Source organism: Camelus dromedarius, chromosome 16 (genome assembly GCF_036321535.1).
Source record: "Camelus dromedarius isolate mCamDro1 chromosome 16, mCamDro1.pat, whole genome shotgun sequence".
Classification (NCBI taxonomy): domain Eukaryota; kingdom Metazoa; phylum Chordata; class Mammalia; order Artiodactyla; family Camelidae; genus Camelus; species Camelus dromedarius.
Window position 1 is genome coordinate 45,033,282 of NC_087451.1, and position 27,339 is coordinate 45,060,620.

At 36.4% G+C, this 27,339-nt stretch overlaps 1 protein-coding gene across 3 annotated transcripts in view; it reads left to right on the forward strand.

The window, feature by feature from the left end:
- Nucleotides 1-718: 718 nt before the first annotated feature.
- METTL16 (methyltransferase 16, RNA N6-adenosine) overlaps nucleotides 719-27,339 on the forward strand; it is a 61,625-nt gene continuing 35,004 nt past the window's right edge. The window contains exons 1-4 of one of the 3 annotated variants that reach the window (XM_010986407.3): nucleotides 719-855; nucleotides 5,163-5,290; nucleotides 21,767-21,966; nucleotides 26,279-26,419. In XM_010986407.3, coding sequence (XP_010984709.2) covers nucleotides 5,163-5,290; nucleotides 21,767-21,966; nucleotides 26,279-26,419 — 469 coding nt within the window. In that variant the 5' untranslated portion in view covers nucleotides 719-855. Of the gene's footprint in view, nucleotides 856-881; nucleotides 1,155-5,162; nucleotides 5,291-21,766; nucleotides 21,967-26,278; nucleotides 26,420-27,339 lie in introns of those variants that run through there. The other 2 variants (XM_064495818.1, XM_031468549.2) reach the window with 2 other exon arrangements.

A 27,339-nucleotide genomic window follows, 5' to 3' on the forward strand; every position in this document is an offset into this window, starting at 1 on the left:
TAATGGTAAGAGATACTAAGGGGGTGGGGGTGTCCAGAGGCTCAGACTGTAGTCCTAGTACTAGTTGTATGTCTTTTGAAAGTCATTTACCCTTTTGCTTCAATCGTAAAATGGGACACTAATGCTCACTCTACTTAGCAGAGGGTAAAAATTAGTATAACCGAGTTGAAAATAAAAACTAAATGCCTTTAACAGAGCTTCCAGCTCAAGAGGCAGGTGAGGAAATATGAAAAACGTGGATTTGATATCACCTGGATGTAAGATCCTGAGCGACTTGATATTTCTGATCCCCAATTCTTCCTCTATAAACGAGATTATCCTTCCTCACCTCACAGGTTTATCTGTGATCACTAAATAACACGTCGCACAAGGAGAGACTTATTGCAGAATAAACGCTAATTGCCCGCCAAAACACCTCCCCACCCCGCATCCATCCTTATATTCCCCACCCAACTCCAGAGAATATGATTTAGTAAAACTGGAGTCGGGCCTGGAAGGTTACCTTTTTTTTTTTTTTTTTTAATCTACGTTTAAAAAAAAACAAAGCCTCTAGCAGATTTAAATCCAGGCGTCCTTATGCAAAGGACTCTGGTTGCTACCACGCCCCCTCCCTCTGACAGGGCCGCAAACTCCAGGTCTCGCGACAGTTTCTTCTTTCTCCAGAATCCGCTACAGATCGCGCGAGAGTGGTTCGTCCAATCACGAGGCTGGATAGAGACCCAAGATGGCGGCGCACTGGGAGCGTAACATCTGCGTTTCTAGGATCTTCGTGCTGCTCGTGGCCTGACTCTTAAACCGTGGGGTTATAGAAGCCCGCGCCAGACTAGTCGTCTGGCAGGAACTTTGACCTCCGAGGTGAGTCACTTAGTATCTCTCACGCGGATTGTGAGTTTACTTAATCTGTGTATCATTCAGGTTCCTTATTCTCGGGTTCTGGGCCCGTGAGGCGCTGACTTCGGTGTCTAAGAAGACAGACTCGAATATGTGTGTTCGTGCGTGCGCGCGCGCGCGAGGGGGTGTGTGTGTGGGAGGGGGGCGGTAGGTAGGAGGAGTTGGCAAATACAATGGCGACTGGTATTGAAGTAGGAAAGACCCCCTGGGGCGGTGAAGGTTTAGTGACATCCGAAACTGAGGCTGGGAGACAAACTGAGTGGGTAAGATGAGGGCGTGGAAGGGAGTGGGAGAGATGGAGAGCTGGCAGTGGCTGGACTAGTGGGAAAAATCAGATTTATGAAGTAAGGGACGAGTGAAAGTGGAGATTGGTATTGAAGTGGTAGGGATCTCTGCAGAAGGAATTCTCAAAATTATGAAAGCGGAATTTAGATTATTTTACAGTCTTGGGTATTAAGACAGATGGTAGTTGAAGAGGACAATTAAGGGTCAGAAGAAACCAAGGAAACAGAAGCATGGAGGTGGGAAAGATCAAAGAAACTCGAAGCCTCAGCTTCAATGAGTCTACTACTTTGGCTTTCTGGACTGACTCGGGTAGCCCTGAATAAAAAAGTCCAGCCCTAAGGCCGAGCCTTTTAGAGACTCAAGATGGGGATTGCTTATCAAGAATGAGGATGCTGTGTTTCAGTGGCCTGGACAATGTAAAGAGTTCCATTGGGCTTTCAGTCAACAAACACTTATTGAGTGCCTACTCTCCTGGCCCTGTTTTAGGCCCTGGGATCTGGCAGTGAATGAGATAGACAAAATATTTTCCCTCATGTAGCTTACTGGCTGGGCAGATTAAAAAAAAAAGTAACATATATGGAATGTCAGATGGGTAAGTTTTATGTAGATGCTGAAGCTACTAAGGGAGACAGGAGTGTGTTCACTCACTGCACATTTAAATGGAGGTACTCAGGAAAGGCATCAGTGAGATGGTAATATTTGATCAAAGACCTGAACAAAGTGAGGGTACCTTGTATGTATGTATATCTGGGGGAAAAGCAATCCATGCAGACCAAACAGCAAGTACAAAAGCCCTGAGGCAGGATTGTGCCAGACTTGATAGAGAAACAACAAGGAGACCAATGTGGCTAGAGTAGAATCAGCCAGGAAGAGAAAAATAGATTAGGTTAGAGAGAAGGGGGAGTGCCAATGCGAGGTAAGAGTTGACACTCAGTTAAACTCTTGAGGAATGGGATAGACTTAGCTAAGAACCCTTGCCTGAGCTTAGTTAGCAAATAAGTGGGTTTATTGACTCATTCTGCATCTGTTCTGACCAGAAGGGTTGAGTAATGTAGGAAATGAATCTGCCATATCTGTGATTTAATTTCTCCACGTGTTCAGAATGTCGTGTGTGTGCACTGACATCAGCTATGTAGTCTTAAGAATCAATGTGTTACAGAACCCTAACATACCAGTGTCTTGAAATCCTGTTAGAGTATCTTTCTTTGTTGTTGTTGCTTGACAGAATCACAAAAAAAGGAAAGCATTTTTCTTTTCAACTTTTTCTTGGAGACTGAGAACTGTCTTAGTTTTATGCTTCCATCATGTTAGGAAATTAAAACTTGTACGTAGTGAGTGTCTGTGATAACATGAGGGGCAAAATGTGGTAACTTAGTGTGTTGAAAAACTTACAAATGTCACTCTATTTCCCCCAAATTTTGAATTATTCATTCACTCAACAGATATTTATTGTAGGAAAAGTGCTAAAGATTTCTGTCTTGTGTGCCACAAGAACAATGGTGGTGTCATTCAGCAAAATAGGGAAGATTAGAAGAGGACAAGTTTGGGGTGGGTAGGAATGATTTAATTTTGAACATGTTGTGCATGAAGTACTTTTGAGCCAATCAAGTGAGTGGGCAGTTAGATATATGATTTGGAACATCGGAGGGGAAGACAATTTGTTTTTGAAAATCGTTATTAAATTTCCAGTGTAGAAAGCTTTCAAAAACCTTCTGAAATAGAGTGTTAACAGTTTTATTACTATGTAAGATTGTATCTTAACAAAGCCTGCAAAGGGAAGGTGCTTATTGCTAAGATGCTTTACAATAGGGGATATGTGTGAAATGGAGAGACTAGGGAAGGAAGGACCTTCGTGAAGAAGAGATGCTTGAACTGTGGTAATAAGGGTGACTAGGAATTCATCAGGTGAAGAAGGGAGGAATGAATATTATAGACAAAAAGAGTGACCTAGGTAAAGACGCTGTTGCCAAAGTGGAGGGATGAATAGAAGAGCAGGAGATGTGACCTAGGCTGATGGTGAGAACATAGGTAAGGCCACACCATGCTAGGTCTTGTATATATGCTAAGTAATGGTTTTTGTTTTTCTCCTTAGTAAGGTTTTGAGCAAGTGGGGATGGGAGGAGGACACAATGAGATTTGTGTTTAGAAATGATCACTGCAAGGTTGAAAAAGGACTGGAGACAGTAAGTGTGGATTCAGGGAGACAAATTAAGAGGCTGTTACAGCAGTCTAAGTAACTTGTACTGGGCTGCTATTGGTGGAGATAGGGGAAAATGGATGGATTTGAGAGGTGTTTAGTACATAAAATCCACATGACTGTGGATTTCTTGGAATATGAGAGGGATAGAAAACTCTCAGGTGACTCAGGATTCTGACTTACACTATACCATTTTAGATGAATGCATGTTATGAAAAATGTAGAAAATGCAGCATGACATAAAGAAGAAAATAAAAATTACTTACCATCCAGAGATACACACTAAAATGTATTTTAAATTATGAGCTACTTAGAGATTTACTCAACCACTACCGTGGTTTTTCTTCCGGTTTTTATTTCTTGCTATAAATGTATTAACTTTTTTCTTCTTTTGTATTCTTGAGGAAAACAAAATTACTATGTTTATTTTCATTTAGCTTTATCTACCTAAAAATGACAAGACTGAAATTTATAAAAGAACTTGGAATAGAAGAATTTTTTTAAACTTTAGTGACTTTACGGTATACTACCATATAGTCAATCTGTGCAAGACCACTGTAAAAACTAACCTCTGGGAGGGTGGGTATAACTCAGTGGTAGAGTGCATGCTTAGTGCGCAAAGTCCTGGGTTCAACCCCCAGTACCTCAATTTAAAAAGTAAATTTAAATTTAAAAAAGTAAATAGAAAAAAGAATACATTAAAAAAAAAGCAACCAATCTCTAACTATAATATTCTTGGCTGTTGATTATACTGCCTTCTGCCACTTTGATGCTTTTAAAAGAATAGTTTCCAATTTTCTTGTCTTGGTTTAAACATAAAGATTCATCTTATGCTGTGTACATTTTTAAAAAATTGTGGTGAAGTATATATAACATTAAATCTACCATTTTAGCCATTTTCAAGTGTAGCATTCAGTAGTATAAATATATTCACAGTGTTGTACAGCCATCACTAATGTCTGCTTCTAGAAGTTTTTCATCATCCTAAACAAAAATCATGTACCATTAAATAATATTTTACCATTTTACCCTCCTCCCAACCCCTGGTAACTTTTGTTCTACTTTCTGTATGAATTTGCCTATTGTTGGTACCTCATATAAGTGGGATAATCTAGTATTTGTCCTTTTGTGTGTGGCTTATTAACCTTAGCATAATGTTTAAGGTTCATACATGTTGTAGCATGTGTCAGAATTTCATTCCTTTTTATGGCTGAATAATAGTCCATTGTATGTATATCCTACATTTTGTATATTTATTTGCTTATGGACACTTGGGATTGCTTCCATCATTTGGCTATTATGAATAATGCTGCTGTGAACATTGCAAGTATCTGTTTGAATCTCTGCTTTCAGTTCTTTCAGGTCTATACTTAGGAGTGGGATTGCTGGATCATATAGTAATGTTTAACTTTTTAAAGAACCACCAAACTTTTCCACAGCAGTCATACCATCTCACATTCCCACTTGCAGTGCCTGAGGGCTTCAGTTTCTTCACATCCTTGCCAACACGGGTTATTTTCTTTTTTAATAATAACCATCCTAATGGATATAAAGTGGTATCTTATTTTGGTTTTGGCTTGCATTTCCCTAATGACTAATGATGTTGAGCATCTTCTCACGTACTTATTTGTTGTGTACATTTAAAAAATATAACTTCTACTTTCTTGGTTGGCAAAGATGTGTTGGATGTAACTGTTGACTTGGCAACCACCTGCATTTCCCATTGATTTTTTTTTTTAAACTAAATATGCTGATTTTTCCTCCTTTTTTTTTCTTTTTCTTTTTAAAGATGGCTCTGAGTAAATCAATGCATGCAAGGAATAGATACAAGGACAAACCTCCTGACTTTGCATATCTGGCATCCAAATATCCAGATTTTAAGCAGCATGTTCAGATAAATCTGAATGGAAGAGTGAGGTAGGTAACAGATGAAGAACTCTTGATACAGTGTTATTTTAGTGTAATCTGAATGGACGCGATGTGGTGGAAAGCATACTGAACTGCCAGTAGACCTGAATACTGATCCTAGATATTTCCTTAAATTTCTCATCTGACTATGAACAAATCATTTAACCTCTCTGGGTTTCAGCTTTTTAACCTATAAAATGAAAAGACTGGACCAGATGCTTTTAAGTTTCCTTCTGACTAAAAAAAATAAAAATTTTTTGCTGTCCAAATTATTACTTACCCAACAGAGATTCCAGAGTAACTGCTAGGATTGTGCTCTAAAACTTGACTAGCGAGGGTCTAAAGTCCTTATTTTAAATGTGTGTTTATTTTGGTCTGAGGTAGGGAAATAATAACAAGGACATCAAATCTGATTTCACAGAATTATTACTTAGGATATCACTAGATTTAAGTTTAAAAGTTAATTATTAAAAATTAAGAAAGTAATAGTATGAGTACTTCAGGAAATGGCAAAGATTATGATAATGGTATGGGAATAACTGATGTTTTGTCATACCCTTGAGAAGGAAATCTTTGATTGCATCCCTAAATTCTATGTGAGTTACAGAGGGGATTGGAAATTTCAAGCCTGCCTGGGGAAAATGTGATTCACCTGTGGAGAGGAGAAAGCGCAGGTTTTGTGGAGAAGTGGGAAGGTCAGGAATAATAGGATCACTGGAGTTGAGGCATTTTGCTGACCTCATCCTTCCCCTGGCAGAATTCTTGTAGAAATGGAGACCTTAGGGCAGAACTTAACCTGGGAGCCAAGATACCCTAGAAATCATATAAAACTATATATACGTATATATATGTGTGTGTGTGTATATATATATTTATTTATTTGCATTCATTTTTGTGGGAGATAATCCTCAGTTTTCACCAGATTTTCAAAGAGATCCATGACCCCTACCAATACACAAAGGTTAAGTCAAATCCCTAGAATGGTGATTTCCAAGCTTTATTGTCTGTTCCACTCAGTAAAAAGTTGAGCACAGCTCCATATACGAATGCTTTAATTACTTACTCTGTTGCTGTGTTAAGCACATTAGAAAACAAACATTTGAAACTAGAAATGAAAAAATATTTAAGGGCGGAGGGTATAGCTCATGTAGTAGAGTGCATGCTTAGCATGCATGAGGTCCTGGGTTCAATCCCCAGTTCCTCATCTAAAACATAAATAAACAAATAAACCTCATTACCTCCTCCCCCCAAAATAAAAACAAAAATAAAATTAAAAAAAATATGTTTTTAAAAGAGTTCTAATACTTTCTTTGCGTACTCGAATCATATTTGACACCTGACTTTGAAGATCACCCCAGAGATATTGAATTGATATTTTTCTTTGTTTAGATCATCCCTACCATTGTTCTTAAATCTTTGCTTCATAGTTATGTATATGGATGTTTATTTATCCTAGTAGCTTCAGAGCAGATAGTTTTATTATCTTTGTTTCCTCTCTATACATACTTTTGTATTTAATTATTTAATAAATATCTACTGATTAACCATTTTGTGCTAAGTTCTAGGAAAACCATAATAAACAAGAAAGACTTAGTCACTGCCATATTTGGAGTTTACACACTCCAGAAGGAGTGGGGGGAGTGGACAAATAAATAAGCAGTTAACCTTTCAGTGTGGCAGAACCTGTGGGATATATGGTGGAGTCACACAGAGGGAAAACCTGGTCCCAACTTTGGGATTTAGAGAATGATTTGAAACAAATGATGTCTTAGTTGTGTTCTGAAGGAGTCTGAGTTAACCAGGTAGAAAGAAGAGAGTTACAGGCAGAGGGAATAGTGTGTGCAGAGTCGTAGGGGGTACTGGAAAGGTTGAGAGCCTAGAATGTGGTGGACAAGTGACAGGAGATAAGACTTGGGAGGATTATGCTTGCAGTTCTTTATGAGGCCCAGTGAGGAGTTCGGAATTTATCTCAAGAACATGTGCAGAGAGTTGTGTCTTCAGACCCTTCCCTGTCCTTATCCACTACAGTTTTAAAGCAGAGGAATAACATGTTCAGAATTGTGTTTAGACAGATGTGTTCTAGGAGCATTGTGGAGCATGGATTGCAGGGTGAATTAAGACTGCAAGTAAGGGGACTAGGATGAAAATCGTTTCAGTGATCTAGATTAGACATATCTGTGGCCCAACTAGGTAGAGGGAGGAGGGAAAGAAATTATTGGATGAATCTGAGGGACATTCATGAATAGAACTAGCAGGACATGGTAGAAATTAAGTATGTGCCAAGTATGGTGTTTGGGATTATGATTTAGCAAGAAATTAGGTGATAACGCCATTTACTGAGGTAGGGAATAAGGGGGAATGAACTGATTTGGGGGAGATGATATTTTTAGAGATGGGCATGTTGAATCTGAGAAGTAGGGTATTTCATAGGCAATTTTTGAAGGGAAAGACACAGTGGTGATGTGGGGTGGTGTTAGTGAAGGCCTTGAGTCTTTGAATTCTGAAGGATGAATAGAAGAGGGGAAAGAGTTCCAAGTACAGAGAACAGAATTTTGTGAAAAGCCTGGTAAGTTTGCAGAACTGCATGTAGAGGGGGCTGAAGTGGGTATAGGATAACAGCTTAGGGAGTAAATACCAGGAGGTGAGACTGAAAGGAAAACAGAACAGGTCACAAAGAGCCTTTCACATCATGCAAATTAGAGGGGACTTGATGGCTTAGACTTTGAGGAACCAGAGGAAGATTTTTAAGATGGTTAGGATTTTTAAGATGGCTTAAGATTTTTTTTTTTAATCACTCAGAGCAGACCAAACAGATCTGTTATCACAATATAATCTGAATGGTTTGAGGGGGTCTGGCAAGTAAAAGACATTCAATAAATATTTGTTGAATGCATGAGGATAATTACTCTATGAAGTATATCTATATGCCATTTACAGATGGCCTACCTAAAACAAAATCGCAGGGATGGGCAAAAATACACTAGACAAATGACAGTTCTCTCCAAATTAAAAAAAGTAAAATAGAAGGTAAAACCTTAAAATGGAAAAAGAAGGCTAGTTGATAAAAGAAATAATTTTCAGTGAAGATTTTAAAAAATGAAGACTTACGGCATTTTGAAAAAAAAAAAAATATATATATATATAACATAGAAATAGCTTTTTTAAAGTGTTTGAGATAATTCAGAGACATTTCTCTTTGTATTTCCAACCAAAAAAATAAATAGAGAACACTGGCCTTAGGGACTTTCAGAGGATCTATGAATGTTTTGAAGACAACTAGATAAAAATACTGTTTGTGTATGTTCTTTTTCTTGGGGAGATAAGGTTTAAAGCTTTAACCTATCATTTAGAACTTCACTTTTAGAAGGGTTATTGACCCCATAAAGGTTAAATACTGCTGATAGCCTAAATAATATATGGGTTTGACTTAATGATATATTTTCAACTTTTTAATCTATGAATATGAATGCACATTCTTTTTAAATAGCTTGTACAGGCTTGTAACACTAATAAATGACTGAGCTGGAACTCTCCCTGGCTCAGTCTACTGCTTCCCTTATTTATTAAGAGTTATAAGTATCAGAAAGAAAAAGGATTACAATTTTACAGGTGACTTGATTATTGTCTACCTGAAAAAAACATTTGAGAATCACTGAAAAATATTCAAATGACAAGATTGCTGAATAAAATATACATATAAATATTTTTAAAAATATATATCAATAAATAAGAGAAAATTGCTAGATTTCCAAATACTGGTTGGAAAATATAGTTGCAATAAAAGATCCCATCCACAGTAATGAAGAGGAATAGACAGAAACTTGGCAAAGAAATACGTAACTATGCAAAAGAATTAGTCTCAGGGGCCTAGGAGAACACAGCGAATCTAGGGACATAGTGTATTTCTGGATGGGGAGGCTCAATATAGTTAATATTGTTGATTCTTCCTCAAATCAAAATTCTGCTAACATTTTGGGGGAGAAAGTGACACAATGTTTCTTTAGTTCAAAGAAGAGATGTTCAAAGCAAATGTTATAAATAGGTGATGGAAAGGTGAAGTGGTGTAAACTTTCCCAGATGGGTCTTTAAATACATTGTGAAGTTAGAGTAATTAAAACACTAGTGTAGTATTGCCACAAGATGGGCCATCAGTTTTCTGGCACAAAGTGGCATTCAAGTCTGTACAACATGTGCACATTAAATAGGGTGATTCCATCCTGCATTCTAATCAATAATGTACCTCCCAGAGGGAGTATAGAGTGGGCAGGGTGAATCTTCCTTTCTTAATCAGTCTTGACTCCTGTGTGTTTCTCATAATGTGAATGCCTCACAGTGCTATGAATGATTAAAGATTTTACGGTGTTATTTTTGACCATACTGGATTTTCACTTTATGTGCTTGCTTTAGAACCTGACTCCCAAGTAAGATACCACCCCACCATGTAAAGACTATAGTGTTGAATGAGGGCATTTCAGGTTAAGGGTGGAGGCAGACAGTAATGGATTTTTTTTTTTGTAATAGATTTTTAATAGATGCAGTTGGGACAGTGTGGGGAAGGTGCATTAGATTCCCTTTCCTATATGTTATGCAAAATAAGTTCCTGATGTTTTAATGATTTAAATATGTGTATATATATTTAAGCACTAGAAAAAAGTATACAGATGAACTGTGTATAACTTTGTGTGTAGGAATGGTTTTTCTAAGCATACTCCAAGGGTAGAATTCATAAAAGATGGATGGATTCAACTACATAAGAAGTAAAAACTTTTATATATCAAGAAATAATAAAAGATGACAACACAGTATAAATATTTACAGCATATAGCAAAGAATTAGCTCCCTTAATATAAAGAACTCTTAAAGACAATAAGAAAAAGGGAAAAACGTCGACAGATAAGGTTAAGGATGAAAATGAGCAATTCACAAAAGAATAAAGACAAATGGACAAAATTAGCAAAGATAAAATATACAGTATCCATCAATGGCAAAAATATAGTCACGTGGGCATAGTGATAAAATGCTGGTTGAAACTCAGCTTTGAAGGTTCTAAAAGGCATACTTAAATAATGTATGTTTGAGGATGTTTATCCCAGAGCTGTTTATAACAAGCAAAATTGGAAATAGTCTAAATATCCAAAATGTAGCTTCTTACAGTGTAATTCCATACGATGGAATACCACATAGCCTATAGCCTATAAAACATGACCATTTTGTTTCAGACTAAAACCAAAATATCTGTGCTGATATGCTGTGCATAGAAAAAGACTAAAAGTTACAAGCCTGATGTTCAAAGTGGTTGTTTTGTGACAGGCAAAAGTAATTTAAAAATTTTGCAAGGAAAAGCAAATTTATCTATAAAGGAATGGGAAGAGGGTGAGGCAAACTTGAGAACCTGCTCTTATTTCTTTAAAGATGTGGGAGCAATATGAGCTTATCGATAGTTGGCAGTACAGCATGTTTAGGTATCTATGACAGAAGTAGATGAGAAGTACTTTTTTTTTTTTTAGCATAAATGATCTACCTACTCCTAGACATCATCGCTGTTTTTACTTACTTAGGTAAGAGTTGTTGATGATTCTATACGTCGACAGAATGTTCTTTATTTAATTAAAAAAATGTTTTTAGGGAGAGACGGTAATTAGGTTGGTTGGTTGGTTGGTTTAATGGAGGTACTGGAGATAGAACACAGGGCCTCATGCATGCTAAGCATGCGCTCTACTGGTATCACTTGAGCTATATTCTTCCCCCTCTAATGTTCTTTGTTTTTATTCTGGCTTTTTGTTTAACTCAAGAAGATATATGAAAAAGAATGGCCAAAATATAAACCCAGCTAATGATGGGAAAGGAATACCAGATAGCACATTGGATCTGAGGGGGAAGGGTATATAGCTCAGTGGTAGATAGAGTGCCTGCTTAGCATGCACGGGGTCCTGGGTTCAATTCCCAGTACCTCCATTAAAAATAAATAAATGAATCAATCAATAAACCTAATTCCCCACCACCACCAAAAAAAAAAAAAAGGAACATTAGACCAGAGATGGATTGAAGTGTCATTTATTTGCTCAGCCTTTGAATGCTCTCTTAAGGGAAGCAGGGTGTGGTGTGGAAAGAGGGGCACTTCTGAGTGAGTCATCCTAAGGACCCATCTTGAGGGTGCCACTTACCAGCTGTGAGGTTTTAGGTAATGTTCTTAGCTTTACTGAGACTGAATTTCTTTATCTAAAAAGGAGGGATAAAAATTCATACTGTGAATGGTGGTCATGAAGGTTAGCAGTAGGTATTCTTACTATTATTAAGCCAGGTGTACTTGATAAGGTGTCGAGGATTGCTAGTGTGTGCTCTCTCTCTCTCTCTCTTTTTCTGCCCTGCATCCGTCACTGCTTTGTTGTAATCATATTTGACCATTTCAATTAGGTTTTAGTTTGTGCTTTTTCACAGTAACCAGCCCCATAGGAACCTCCTGCAATTTACTTGAGCCCTGTCAGTTGTGTTTGAATAGAGTATGACACGTAACTGGTTTGTTTTTAAACTGAAGACCCAGTGTTGAAGAGCTTTGTCTTTGTGACTGTACCATTTTTAGCACTTCAGTGAAGCTCTAATGAATAGAAACCAATGTTGGAGTAAGGTCAGAAGGCTTCAGCCTTTGTTGTTACATCAGGTTCAGCCTCTACAGTGTTAGAATGATGGTCTCTTTGACCATAGTTGCAGAATGTATCTTTCCAAACTGCATCTATAATGGTAATACTGTATTCATTGGTAGCAAAGCCAGAGTCATCCTGGGGAAATCAGACATGAGCCTGTTCACAATGGGCTGTTCTGTTGTATGAAGCTGGATGTGTTAAACAAACAACAAAGACTGATGGAATAAATTGCTAATTTCCACGTGAGAGCTAATTTTAGTTCCTGTGCCTCCCTGTGCTCTCAGGAATGGGAATGAAAAAAAGATCTTGCCTGTGTTCAGGATTTTTAAATGTCCCAGGGTGCTAAAGTGACCTAGATATTTAACTGGTGAAGTCGCATGACTTCACTTTTGTCCTACAAAAAGATTTCCAACCCTCAGATTAGTGTATTGTCTTAGACGTAAGAAGACAAATACTTGTTTTGCTAACAAAGTCTAAGAACCAGCTCTTCATTGATTTTTCAGTTTATTTTCTTCAGTTAACTAGCTTCTGCTTGATGTCTTATGCTTTTTGGTGATTAGGATGTAGTTCCTTATTGATTACTTGTATGCTCTATTCCATCAAAGTAAGTACATTTTTCTAAATAATGAGAATTGTTTGTATAAACAATAACTGTTTGAAGGCTCTAAGAAAACATTATATTGCTTTTTCTCTTGCTCCAAGTGTTTCATGAAGCTATGTAATTAATGCTCAAGCTGTAGTACTATCTTTTGGTGATTGCTGTCACTGTGGGAAATATCCTGGTTTGGTCCAACAGCTCCTTTTCATGGAAAACAAATATTCTGGAGCCAAGGATCTGCCTTCTTTTTTTGAAAAAGGAATTTTTTAAAGTATACTAACATTATAGAATCCTTAATGGAAAAATTGCAGAATTGCAAAAAATCCTACCTATATTCATAATGGTACTGTTGCATACATAACAGAAAAAAGTCACTGTTATTCCACCCCAAAGATCAAATTACTTTGTATTCCTTTCTAAGCCCTGTCTTTATGCATATTTAGTGATTTTTGTGGTTGTAATTTTGATATAGGTACAATTAGAGAATTTTTTTTACCCCCACTTAAGATAAGCATTTTCCATATAGTTACACTTACTGTTGTTATGAAGGTGGTTTTATGTAACATGTATTCAGATAATACAAAAATATGAGAATGAAAGTCTCCATCCCCTACTCATCCACCCACCCATTTCCACGTCCTGAGGTGGTTCTGGCCCTTCCAGATTATTTTCTATGCATATTCACATACAGCATCTCTTTGTCTTGTTTTTATTTTATTTTTACAAGAATGTGATTTTAATGTATTTGTGTGCCTTTACTCAAAGTGTGTCTTTTTTTTAATTTAATATATCAAGGAACCCTCTTCATAAAAGACTATGTGGATCAACGCAGTCTTAACTGCTTTTCATGATTTCAGAGTATTCTCTTGTGTGGATGTATTATAACTTACTCAGCCAACTTCCTATTGACTACTTTTAGGTTGTTCCTAAATTTTCTGTAGTACAAAACTTAAATATATTTAACTTATATATATATTATAATTATATAATATATAGTTATATGTATATATTTAAGTCCAATATATTTTACTTTTTTTTTTTTTTTTAAGTCTCACTGCATTTAGGGTAAGTCACTGGGCTTTGCTAGAAAATTGCAGTACTCTTAACTGTGCTTGGAAAGAACAAAGAAGTGTTTGGATGACTAAGTTTTTCTGCCCCGTCATTTGCTCTTTAGCTAGCATAGGGATCTGCATTTAAGAGATCAACTTGATTGGCCAAGGTTGGTTTCTTGTTATTTTGCAAGTAGGATTTTGGGTTCTTTGGCTAATTTAGGATTATCAATAATGGTCATTTACAACTGTTCCAGGATCTTTGTTTTTATATTGTATTACTATCTAATTGCTTGTTTGACCATGGAGAATGTTAAAGTTAAAAAAAAAAATCTTAAACTCAGTCATAGATAGCTATGAGTTAGTGGAAAGTACAACAAAAGACCATAGGTTTGGCTTTTGGTTCTGTTTGTCAACCTATTATTATTATTATTGCTATTATTATTATATTCTAATTCAATTAAATACTTCATCTGTACTTTGGATTCCATACCCTCCCCTCCCATTTCAAGAACCTTGCAGAGTCCAGTATTCCTTTTCTTAAATATTTAATCTCCCTCTGTCAACTGGCTTCTTCCTTTTGACTTTTTAAAAAATTGAGGTATAATTCACATATCATAAAATCACCATTTTATAGTGTACAATTCAATTGTTCTTAGTATGTTCACAAGGTTGTGCAAGTATCACCACTGTCTTACCCAAGGACATTTTCATCAGCCCAGAAGAAACCCTGTACCCATTAAGCAGTCACTCCCCACTACATTTTCTCCTGAACTCCTCGAAACCACTAATCTGCTTTCTGTATCTCCAGATTTGCATGTTTTTGGATATTTTTTATAAGTGGAATTATAATATGTGACCTTTGTGACTTTCCATTGACTTTTAAACATGTTTAAGTCATCCATTTAAAAATTAGTTAAAAAACAAAACAAAATGAAACCTCTCCAGCCTTAACACTTCTGCCCTATCTCTCTTTCCCTTGCATAACTCAGCTTTTTGAAGAATTATCTATTTTTACTGTCTTCATTTTTTTTCACACCATACTTAATCTTAAGCTCATTCCAGGATTGTTTCTAATTCCACCACTATGAAAACAGCTCCTGAAAAGGTCTCCATGGTCTCATGTCACTAAATCCGGTTTCAATTCTCAGTTGACTTCGAGAAGCAGGTTACTCTGCTGACACTCTTCTCCTTCATGGACACCCTGTACCCTTGGCTTCCTTGGCACCACACCACACTCTCCTGGTTTTCCTTCTGCCACCCTTTCCGTCTCCTTGTGTAACTTCCTCTGTAATGACTGAATATACAGTCCCTAAAGAATTCTTTGAGGCTTAGCGTTAAGCTCTTTTCTTTTCACTTTGTTTTTCCCCTTAAGTACTCTCATCCATGCCAGGGCCTCATTTGTTTGCAAATCTCATATACATTTGTTTCTTCAGACCGATTTTCTGGGCTCTATACCTAGAGATCTTGCTTAATCACTGTCTCTGCTGGAATGTCTCAGATACAGCTCAAATTTATGATATTTCTCTGATTCGCTGCCAAGAGTTTTCAATTTCAGTGAATGGCACTGTCTATCCTGTTGAACAAGCCAGAACCCTGGAGACATATCTGAACACATCCTCCCTCACCTCCCACATCAGTCTGTCACCAAATCTGATAAACTTTCCTTCCTGAATATCTCTGAATTCTTTCACTTTTCCCTGTCTTTGCCACTGCCACCTTTATCCAGCCTCTTAACTCAAGATACAGCAGTAGCTTTCTAATTGGCATCTCTGCTTCCATTTTGGTCTGTTTTTATTTTGTACCAGACCTAAATCTTTAACATAGATTATGATTATCCTGGTGTGATTAATAGTTTGAACTTTCACTTTCAGAAGAGTCCTGGATTCAGTGATGAAATTATATGGTTGTCCTAATTATAAAGTCCTATGTAATCTGGCCTCTGTCTTCCTCTCCAGCCTCATCTTAATGCCTCATTCAGCATTTTGGACGCAGTGGCTGTCTCTCAGTACCTGGAATGCCCTCTAAGTTCTCTCCTGCCTGACGGTCTTTGTACCTGCTCTTCTCTTTACCTACGACCCTAGAATGCATGTTCCTTTCCTCCAGTTCCTTCCTTTTTAAATTTTTATTCTACTCTGAGTCCTCAGGGAAGTCTCTTCTGACCTTCCTAAAACAGTTCCACTTATTATGTAGGTTTCCTAGCATTTTATATCTATCTTTTATAGCATTCATCACAGTGACAATTTTACATGTATTCAAATGATTCTTTTTTTTTTTTTTGAGTAAAAGTAGATTTATTTAGAGAGATACATATTCCATAGACAGAGTATGGGCCATCTCAGAAGGCAAGAGAGAGAGCAGCCTCAGATGATTCTTGAATTATACCTACCCTCTACCAGACTGTCAGCGTCATGAAGTGAGAGATGATCTCTGTATTGCTTACTGCAGTATCCCCAGCATTTTCCACAATGTCTGGTATATTACTGACGTGTAATATCTATTGAGTGAATAAAGGAATGAATGCCAGCTATGACAACTTCTTAAAAATTCTAACCTATTTCATATAACTCAGTTGAGCAAAATAGTGTTCAAGGAGAGTGAAACATTTTTATACTTCATCTCTAAAAGTGTGGAGTAGCCAAGTACCCCAACTTTCCTTATAATTCCACTGTTTACAGTAGAGGTTGCCACCTGTCAGCCTGTCAGTTGTATAAAGCTTACAGTTGTTTATTGCCTACATAGATATTAAGAATCAGGGAAATTTTAAATAAAAATATGAGTGCTAGTTTTATTTGAAAATTTTAGAGATCTGGCAAAACGGAGCTGGCAAACTCACTTGACATTAATTACCGAGAACTGAGTGGTTACCATCCCCTTTGAAATGGTCATTTGTGTCATCTGGCATAGTGCTACTCGAAGTATGACCATTGGCCTGGCTGCTGGGCCAGACAGTGTTTGTTACTGTCCACAGAGGCAAGGAGCGTGTTTAGTTCAGCAGACATGCGTTTGGTTCATGTGTTGAGTAACATTCTGAGACAATCTCCATATCTTATCAGGGACTGGCATTTTGGGTTAGCACCTTGTAAATATTTGTGTTTGCAATTCCTGATTTTTAGTTTTATTCAAAATGCCAGTGCAAAATAACATTCAGAAATTGTAGGTTAGTAATTCTGTTAGTAGGTACTGCTCTTAGGTAATACTGTTCATCAAGTTTATTTTATAATATATTGAGGTTATTAAGTTTCTTTGACAGAAAAATTCTGAAATTTTATATTTCAGGTTTTAAGGCTTTGAACACAGACTTCACAATGGGATATATTCTTTCTATGTGCCTAGCAATTAAGCATAGTGATAGATTGGGCTACCGTTATAGAATAGAGATTGTAAGTTCATTTGAATGCTTTAGTGTGGTACTCAGATACGAACTTCTTTCCTGTATAAAAATTGACTATCATTGTCATTGAAGGAAGTGGAGTTGGCCCATCTTTTTTGAACACTTGATAGATTTCAAAGGAGTAAAATACAATATTCTTGTTAGAATTAAAAATAAAGTTTTTACAGATTAATACCTTTTTATTACTACATCATTTATCCTGTTGAACCTGAGTTTGTATTGCTTCTAACTGAGGGAGAAATACAAAGGCAGTGCTAGCCTTTTTTTTTTTAATGTGAAAATTGATTGAGGCAATTGCTGTGCTATTGAGTGAAGCAGAACTGTGTTCATGCTTGCTTGCCCATGGATTAAGTCTCTTTAATCAGCCCCCACAAATGACAAAATTAATATATATCTAACTCTGATGTCTAGGAATAGACTTAATATCTCTTTAAATAGGCTTAATATATTTTAATGAGACTTTTTATTGCTAACATATATTTATGTAATAAACTCCCACTTTCCCTGTTTTACAGAAACTGGTCGTCTTTAAAACATCTCCACCTATATGTAAAGTTAGTCAGCTTTGAAGTTATTGTCCTCTTGGTTTTGCTCCAGCGTTTTGTATTTCCGACAGTTGCTTTACAGTTGCTTCTTCATCTCGTTTAATGCTTTTCCCACCTCTCAAAATTTAAGATTATCTATTGTAAGGTTATGATTGCTGTTTTCTTTTTTACTTACAGTTGACCGGTGTACTTTTGTTTAAGCTTTCATTTTCAATCTTTAGGTCATTTTGTTTTAGGCATAGTTTTTGTTTACAGCAAAGTTTATTGTAGTTGGTTTTGGCTTTATGATCCTATCTGAGAGTCTTGCGAGTTTACTATTTACATTCATTTATTTCATATTTGTTTTTATGTTGTACTTTGTTTTGATTCTTTTTTTCCTGTACACTGTGTGATCTGGTTTTCACCTCCCTTTCCTTTACCACCTGATTTTATTTGATTATTTCTCTTAATTTTTCTGGTATTTACATTCTTAAATGTATACTTGTCTCTCTGCTAATTAATTTATCAGTTTTAGATGAAATCTTTTGATTCTGTGCATAAAAGCTGAGGAAATAATGTACCTTTTCCTTTCCTGTTTCTCCTCTTGAATTTTAATTATGTGTAATATTATCATGATTTATAGACATTTACATTTTATTATGTAGCCACAACTCACAAGTGTTTTAATCTTGCTCACTGGTTAAAACAGCGTCAATGCTCACTGCTAGTCCTTTTGCTATAGTTTCTTCACTTGTCTCTGGATTGGGTGAACTTTTTCCACTGGGGATTTTTTCACAAAGGGATCATGGGAACTATTCCTTGAGTTCCTGTGTGCTCAGAAATGTTTATCTGTTGTAATTATACTGGAAGTACAATTTGTCCTAGTACAGAATGGTTGCATAACATGCTTTTTTCCCCCCTAATGGCTTTGTAGTCAGTGTTCTTTTGTCTTCTGCTATTAAATAGTGCTGTGTGGAAGTCTCCTGCCCCACCTCTCTACAGTAGGTGATTTAACATTTTTGCCTAGATGTCTAAAGGATTTTTTTCTCTTAATGCTTGAAGTCTAGTTCCTTCTTTAGGATATGTGTTGGTGTTGCTAATTTTAAATTGGTTTTTCTAGGGACACAGTGAGTCTTTAAATTTTGGAAAATTATCTTGAATTATGTCTTTAAATATTTCTTTGTTCTGTTCCTTTAGATTATTTTATTCAGGAACACCAATTATATGTATGCAGAGTCTCTATTATCTGTCTCTCATATTTGTTCTTTCTCATTTTTTTAAACATCTTGTTCATTTTCATTTCATTTATTTATTGAGATACAGTTCACACACTATAAAATTCACCCTTTTAAAATTGTGTAATTCAGTGGGTTTTAGTATAATGACAAGATTGTGTACTCACCTCCACTATCTATTCCTGAATTCCATCTCATTTTGTGTGCTTTTTAAAGTCTTCTTTGTCCTTTTTATCCTTCTCATTGTGTCACTGAAGCATATGACATTAGTTTGTCCCATGATTAGTGGTGTTAATTTTGATCACCTTAACTTTGGTCAGGGGTGATATTCAGCAGATTTCTTCATTGGAGAGTTAATATTTTTTCCTTTGTAATTGATCATTTGTAGGGAGATACTTTGAGACTATGTAAATATTATGTTTCTCATCAAACTGTTACCTACTATTTTTAGCATCCATTGATGATTCTTAATTGAAATAATTATTAGCACGGTGATTGCCAAGTGTAATTTTCTACCTTCTTTGTTACTTCTGCATTTGTTGTCATTCTACTATAAGAGCTATCCTTTCTCCCCCATTTATTTATCTGTTTATATAAGTATGGAGTCATATATTCTTCTTTTATTCTATGGATTATAATCCCTTGCTAACATTCTTCATTCAGATTGCCCCAGATTTGGCCAGTAAAAGCCTCTTAAAGCTGGTCAGTGTCCTTTTGACATGCTCATCGCAATGGAAGGCATTGCTTCTAGGCTTTCATTGTATCTCTTGAGATTCCAATATAATTGTCCTCTTTCTGTTTGCTGTAGATTATATTAAAGTTTCATTCGTAATCTCTCTCTTCCAATTTTTACTCTATAAATTAGTGCTCTGAAGCATTCTTAAAGGTTCCAAGAAACCGTTACATTCAAGTATAGAGTGAAATTTTTTGTATGGAGTACAGACAAATTTGTATTCCTGAAATCTAATCCTGCCCATCATTAGTCTCTTCACAACTTCTTTTACTATTGAAGTTGTACTTTTCTAAATGATCTTTTTAAAGAGTAAGTTATGTCATCTAACAACCACTAGTTGTATATTCCTTAGTACATGTTCAATAGTGTTGCTTTTAAGTATAATTAATATCAAGTAGCAGAATAATAAAGAATTTGTTATGGGGTCATAATGGAGGATAATGAAAATGTTAACTGTTTGGTTATTCTATCTGTCTTTCCTAATTCTCTTTGTCTCTATTATTTGCTCTACAAATATTTTAAGTGTCCACCATTGTACTAGTTTATAGTATTCTTCATATAGCCATAAAATTTTACTTAGAAGCCTCCTTAGATAATTGTGTCCAGTCTCTTAATTTTGCAGATGGAGGAACTGAGACGTAAGAACTAGAGTGACTCTAAGTCCATGGCCAGTTGATTGCACAGCCAAGATTACAGTCCAAGTTTCTAAACTCCTGTACTAGAATGTTTTTGCTGTGGGTGCTGGAGGAACTTGGGTCCATGGTACCTACCTGAAGTGTCCATGGTAGCCAGATGGATAGAGCACCCTTCCTTCAGCACCCTTCCTTCTATCTTGGCACTCAGGCATCTGGACATTGAAATTTTCAGAATGATCGGTCATTTAATAATCAGGAAGGGAACAGAGAGGAAGGCAGGGCAGATGAGAAGTTACTTGAGGATAGCCAGCTGTCTGACCATTCAACTTTAGGCCAGAATTCTGAGCAGACACTTTCAGGCTCCTCTGACCTTTTGTAATTCAGTCACGTCTGCTGGCCTTCTGCTGTCCCTTTTCATCGCCCCATTTATAAATAAGATCAGTTGGTTTTCTTTTTAAGACTTTCAGTTTAGCAGCATTTTAACACCAAAATAGTTACATTGATACAAATTTCTCAAAAAAATGAAGCATAAATATATCATTTGATATATTCCTACGTATCTGCTCAAGAGAAATGAAAGCATCCATGTGAAGAGTTGTATGTGGATAGTTATACCAGCTTTGTTCATGATAGCCAAAAAGTAGAAACAATCCAAATGGCCATCAAGTGGGGATTGGAGAAACAAAACACAAATGTGGTTATCCATACAATGGAGTATTATTCAGCCATAAAAAGGAATAAAGTACTGATACATGCTGTATCATGGATGAACCTCACAAACTGCTGAGTGAAAGAATTCAAGACACAAAGACCATGTATCATATGATTCATTTGTATGAAATATCCACAAAAGGCGTATCTGTGGAGATAGAAGGTACATTAGTGGTTGCCTAGAGCTGAGGGTGGAAACGAGGAATGACTTACAAGTGGCACAAGGTTTCTTTTTGGGAGTGATGCAAGTATTCTAAAATTGGATCATGGTGATGGTTGCACAATCTGTGAATTTACTAAAAACTATTGAATTGTGTGCTTACAGGTAAATTTATAGTATGTAAAGTATTCCTCGGGAAACCTGTTAAAATAGTCACATTTAAAATTTGATGTTTGTAATATTTGTTATATTTAAAAGTATGTTATCCTGTTTTAAACATTTTATACTGCTTTCTTTCCACTTCTAAGTATGATTTTCAAAGAATGCTACCATCAAATCATGTTAATTGATAGCAGTAAAAATAGCCAGCATTTGAAAAACAGTTACTATGAGTAGGCATTATGCTAGTACTTTGCACAAATTGTCTCACAGCAACACTACATATAAGTATTACTGTCCCCATTTTACAGCTGAGGAAACAGTCTCATAGAGGCTAAATAACATGTCCAAAGTCATGTAACAAAGTAAGGAGACAGGCAGGAACTGGAACAGAGGCGCTCTTGTCCTCTGTTACATACATGAAGATGCAATATTTTATATGGTGGAAATTTATGCTGCCTTTCATATACTGTGACTATTAGTTATCCATGTGTATATGCCACTGCACTGAGTGCTCTACATAACTATTTATGTGTGATCTCCTAGGAAATCCAAATGGGTGTTTTGTACTGCCTGGTTGCCATAGAGCTGGTACAGCACAGCGAATCTTACTAATCAGTATTACTTCTTTTTCTCCACCCCTCAGTCTTAATTTTAAGGACCCTGAAGCAGTCAGAGCTCTGACTTGTACTCTCCTAAGGGAAGATTTTGGACTTTCTATTGATATTCCGTTGGAGAGACTAATTCCCACGGTTCCCTTGAGACTCAACTATATTCATTGGGTAGAAGATCTGATCGGTCATCAGGACTCTGACAAAAGTACTCTCCGAAGAGGAATTGACATAGGTATATGGTTTTAAATTCTTTTTTGCCTAAACATAAGTTTCATAAATTTTACAAGGTCTTTGCAAATCCTTTGAAAACCTCTGGGTATTTGTTGTGTGAAAGAAGCTGGCTACAGATACCACTGTTCTAGTTTGCTACCCCAGGGCTTTTCTGCTGTTAGTTCCTCTTGAGAAGGGATTGTCAGCACCAAACAGGGAACAAGGGGGTAAAAGAAGCGCAGAATGAAGATGAGGCTCTTGTTTGCCTACCTTTTCAAATTACCATGTTGATGTAACATGTGTCTGTTGGGCATTATTTTTACTCTGAATTATTTAGTATTACTACAGTAGTCCTGATATTGGGATTTTGTGGTGATGGGCATTTAATAAAAGATTATGTGGGCCTGAATACTTTTAGGAATCTCTTAGATGATTGTTTATAGAGAATATTTAATCTAAAATTAAAGGGAAGAAAAAAGGCATCGAGTTAAAATATAATGTTCTCTTAATTGTAAACTTTACAATGGAAAAGACTGTCCAGTTTGATTCATTTGGGAAAATAGAGAAACAGAAGGAAATGAAGCCAGGGTATGTTTTGTGATTATAAATGTATTGTATGTTTGTTATAGCCAATGTTTTCATTTGATAGGATTTAACATTTTTTAATATTTTGGCCTTTACTAGTCCTTTATAGAAAGATTGAAGAATTGAATTAAAAACTCTGTGGGTTCTGTTTCTAAATATAGTATAGTTAATAGGAAATACACTTTCTAGACAGTAGTAAATGTTCAGCTTTGACATCTGCATGCATTTTCAGTCCTCATCAGACATGACCTTTTCAGCAGCATTTATTGACCCCTTCTTTCTTCTTTGTGCTCTCCTCCTTTGGTTTCCACGACACCAAACTCCTCTGGTTTTCCTTTTTTGTTTCCAGTCACTCTTCTCCCCTCTTCAGGCTTACTTTCCTGTATCTGGCCATTCAATGTTGAGAATCCCTAAACCGCTGTCTTTAACCCTTTTCTTATTCAGCACCCTACCTCTAGGCAATTTCGTTTATATCTATGACTTTATTTTCCACCTCCTATACCTATAAATTATGTATTCCTCCAACTCAGATTACTTTTCTTGAGCTCTAGTCCCAAATGTATGAGAAACTTGGATATCTCAGAAACATCTCAGACTTTGTGGCATCTAAGACCAAAGTCATACATTGTTTCTTCCTAATCTTGGGACTTTTCTGTCATCCTTGATACTTACTTCTCTCCATTCTCACTGACAGTGCCTATTACCATTTTCTGTTTTTCTCACTTAAATATTTCCTTTTTTTCTTTTTCTTTTTTTAAACAAATTTGGTTTAATTTATCTGTTTATTTTTAAAGAAGGTACTGGAGATTGAACCCAGGACCTTGTGCATGCTAAGCATGCCCACTACCACTTGAGCTATACCCTTACCCACACTTAAATATTTCTTAAATCATCTGCTTTCTCCATCTTAGCTGCCACCATCCCAGTCCAAGTCACTATCATCTCTCTGTCTACAGAACAGCTTCTCAGCTACTCTGTCCTCATCTACTCTGTTGCGTCTCCATTCCATTCTCCAGAAGGTATTTAAAGGCCTATATCTGATCACATCTTTACCACTTTAATGGCTTCCTATTGCTTCTGGGGTAAACACCCAAAACCTTGACTAGTTTTATTAAAATTTCCATTGTCTGGTTCCTGCCCTCTAGTTCTGTCTAAGCCTCATTTTGTATTATTCTCTCCCTTGTTTTCTGCACTTTTCTTTAGTTCTTCTAATAGGACATTATGATTCCAGGCCTTTATACATGTTGCTCCCTCTACCTGGAATTTCCTTACCTTTACCTCATTAGTTCTCATTTATACTGTAGCTGTTAGCTCAAGCCTTTTCTCAAGAAAGCCTTCTCTGACCTTCCAGCATAAGACAGGTTCCTTGAATATGAGCTTTAGAAAACCATGCTTCTTCCTTCCTGGCATTTTTTTAGTTTTTAACTACACATTCACTTGCCTGATTGATTAATACCTTTCTCTGCCCTAGATTGCAAAGTGTAGAGCATGTTACTTTTTTGCTTACCATGAAATCCCAAGGCCTAGCAAAATTTCTGGCACACAGTAGGTGTTCAGTAAATGACTTATTGAATGTTGATGGCTAAGTACATCATTCTTTCAACATTCAAAATTTTGAACACCCCATATGAGATAAACACTATGTAAAAATAATGAAGTTTGACAAGTTTCTTTTCTTTTATATTCATGGCAGAAGATTGGCTGATGGGTTATAGAAAGCTTAAAAAGCTTGAGAGCCTATTTGGTACTAATTTATTTTAATTATGCCCCAAACCCTTCTAAAATAACACTTGGGGATATAGGAGGTTAATGGATTTTAGCTCTTCACAAGGGGCACTCTTGCTGAAATCACATTCATTCTAATTAGGGTTTTTATATAAATTCTTCCCCCAGACTCCCATCAGTTTGCTCTAATTCTATGATTATACACTTTCCATTTTTATTTATCATTACAAGGATTATTACCCATTTTAAAATGTCATTTAGCTTTCTGAGGGGATTAGGGTGCTAGAATGCAAGTCTTTAGGTCTTAAGAATTAAGAAACGATATTTTTGGCAGAGGACAGTTCTTTTATCTACGTTTATTACCCTGGTGGCACCTCATCTTTGGGCAGCTGGAGGAAAGTGTCTTTTTTCTTTTTCCTTTTAAGTGAACTGAAGTAGGAAGAGAGGGGCGGTTGTGTGAGAATCAAGGTCCTGGGATCTGGTCTGGATTTTTTTCCTACAGAGCTGCAAGTGCTACTTTAATTCCCTTATTCTGGATAACTAGCTGACCAGAATGGCTCGTAGGGGCTAAGTGACTGTAGCCTCTGCGAGGAACTTGAGTACCCCTTCCCACACCTTCCCTCACCACCCCTGCATCCCTAAGGAGTTGTTCGCCCAGCAGCATCAGGGCCAGGATGCTGTGATGGGAAGTGTAGCAATCACTGTGACTGGCTGAGAGCTTTAATGTTCTGGCCATCAGCTGTTGTCATGTCTTTTACTAGCTTGTTCAGGGTGCTTAATGAGGAAGCAGTCCTGGCTTTCCTCTGGGTTAGGAGTGTCTGTGGCCTCTAGCTCTTCCTGCCAGATCCTTAGAAGTCTAGACAGTACCAAGATGTGGTCAGTGGAAAGTGGGCCTGCAGTGGCTGGTATGGGTTGACTACTGTGAGCCTCCAAGAAAAACACCGGCTTTTCTTCTCTTGAGTGTGCTCTTGAGGATCTTATTGGCCAAGATCAGTTAATGGTCTTAAGAGCAATTATTTGTGGTTAGTATATAGTCTGGCCTATGATTAGAGGTTTTGTGTGCAAGTTTGGGATCAAATCTTAGTTGTCAGAGAAATATTTGCCTGGAGCATTTGCCTTTTAATGTCTCACTAGAAACCATGGTGGGACAAGCCAATGACTGGTGGATCTGGATCAAATGTTTTTCCATGTCTTCACATCTGAGAAATGAATTCTCTCTTTATTTTTTAGGGTTTTTTTGTTTTTGTTTTTACTTCTGATTTCTTTCAAGTAATGACTTACAGATAGATATATGGGATGGTTTAATATAATAAAAATGTTATATCCTCTATTTTTTTGCATTTATAAGATAGGATGTATGCATTGATCTATTTTAAGATATTACTGTGGCAAAATTGTAGAATAGATAAACAAGATTACACTGTATAGCACAGGGAAATATACATAAAATCTTATGGTAGCTCACAGAGAAAAAATGTGACAATGAATATATATATGTTCATGTATAACTGAAAAATTGTGCTCTACACTGGAATTTGACACAACATTGTAAAATGATTATAAATCAATAATCAATTAAAAAAAAGACTAAAGGCAGCATAATCATATATACTCCTGTTAAAAAATAAAAGATGTTACTGTGGTGTTTTAATATATAACACCGATTTCTTTAAAGAAAATCAAGTTTTGTGAGAGATTTAAACTGAAGACTTTTTATAAAGTAAAATAAATTGCTTTGACAATATTCAGTTAATCAGTCATGTACTCCTTCATCACCAGCCAGTTATGCATAATTCATTTTATATACAGCATACAAAGAGGACAGCAAGGGTTTGTCCTCTAGGAAATTTGAATCTAATGAGGTAAGACTAACAAAGCCACAATATGTGGATAATCAGTACCAGCTTGTGATTTAAGCTGTTAAGGCTATAAGAATTCTAAGAAGAGGAGAGAGGTGTTTTTGCTTATTGTCCTCACCTCAGTTTCAGGTATGTGCTGTGTGTTTTGAATTCTTGTTTTACTAGGGACTGGGGCATCCTGCATCTATCCTTTACTTGGAACAACCTTAAATGGCTGGTATTTCCTTGCAACAGAAGTAGATGATATGTGCTTCAACTATGCAAAGAAGAATGTGGAGCAGAATAACTTATCTGATCTTATAAAAGGTTAGCTTTTCAAAATAAATATCCCTTTCAAGCTTCGTTTATTAACCTTTCTAATTTAACACATCTCATTGTCTTTTGCTTTAATATACATACTTTGGTAATTAAAAAATATCTGGTACATTGTAACTGGGTTTGCAGCTTTGTTATTAGAATTAACTCAGAAAGAAACAGAGTAAACCCAGTCGATCCTCATAATTTGTGGATTCTGTGTTTGTGAATTTGCCTACTTGCTAAAGTTTGCTTACTTGGGGCTATTTTTAGCTCCCAAATCAATGCTTGTGGTCCTTTTGTGGTCATTCACAGACACGTGCAAAGCAGCAAAAAATTTCAGTCACCCAACATGCGTGTTTGCAGCTGAAGTTGAACAAGGCAATGCCCTGCTGTCTTTTTTCAGCTCTCACACTAAATAAGTGTTCTTTTCATGGTCTATTTAGTACCACTTTTTTTTCCCACTGCTTTTTCCTGGTGATTTTGCTGTTTATAATAGCCCCTAAACATAGTGCTTAAGTACTATTTAGTGTTCCTCAGTACAAGAAGGCTGTGATGTGCCTTACAGAGAAAATGCATGCGTCAGGTAAGTTTCATTCAGGCATGTTATAGTATTGCTGGCCATGAGTTCAATGTTGATGAATCAGTAATGTATATTAAATAAGATGTCTTTAAACAAAAATAAATAAAACAAGGGTATATATTGATCAGTTGATGGAAATGTGACCAGAGGCTCAAAGTTCCCTAACCCTGTATTTCTCTTAGGAGCCAGTGGTTCAGCATACAGTAATCCAGTGTTTGTGGTGACTTTATAGAACACAACTACTGCGAATAATGAGAATCAACTGTATATAAAGTAACCTAGTCACCAAGATTTTAAAAGAAAGGAAATCCTACTGTTGGTTTAACTATATCATCTTTTTTACTTCAGT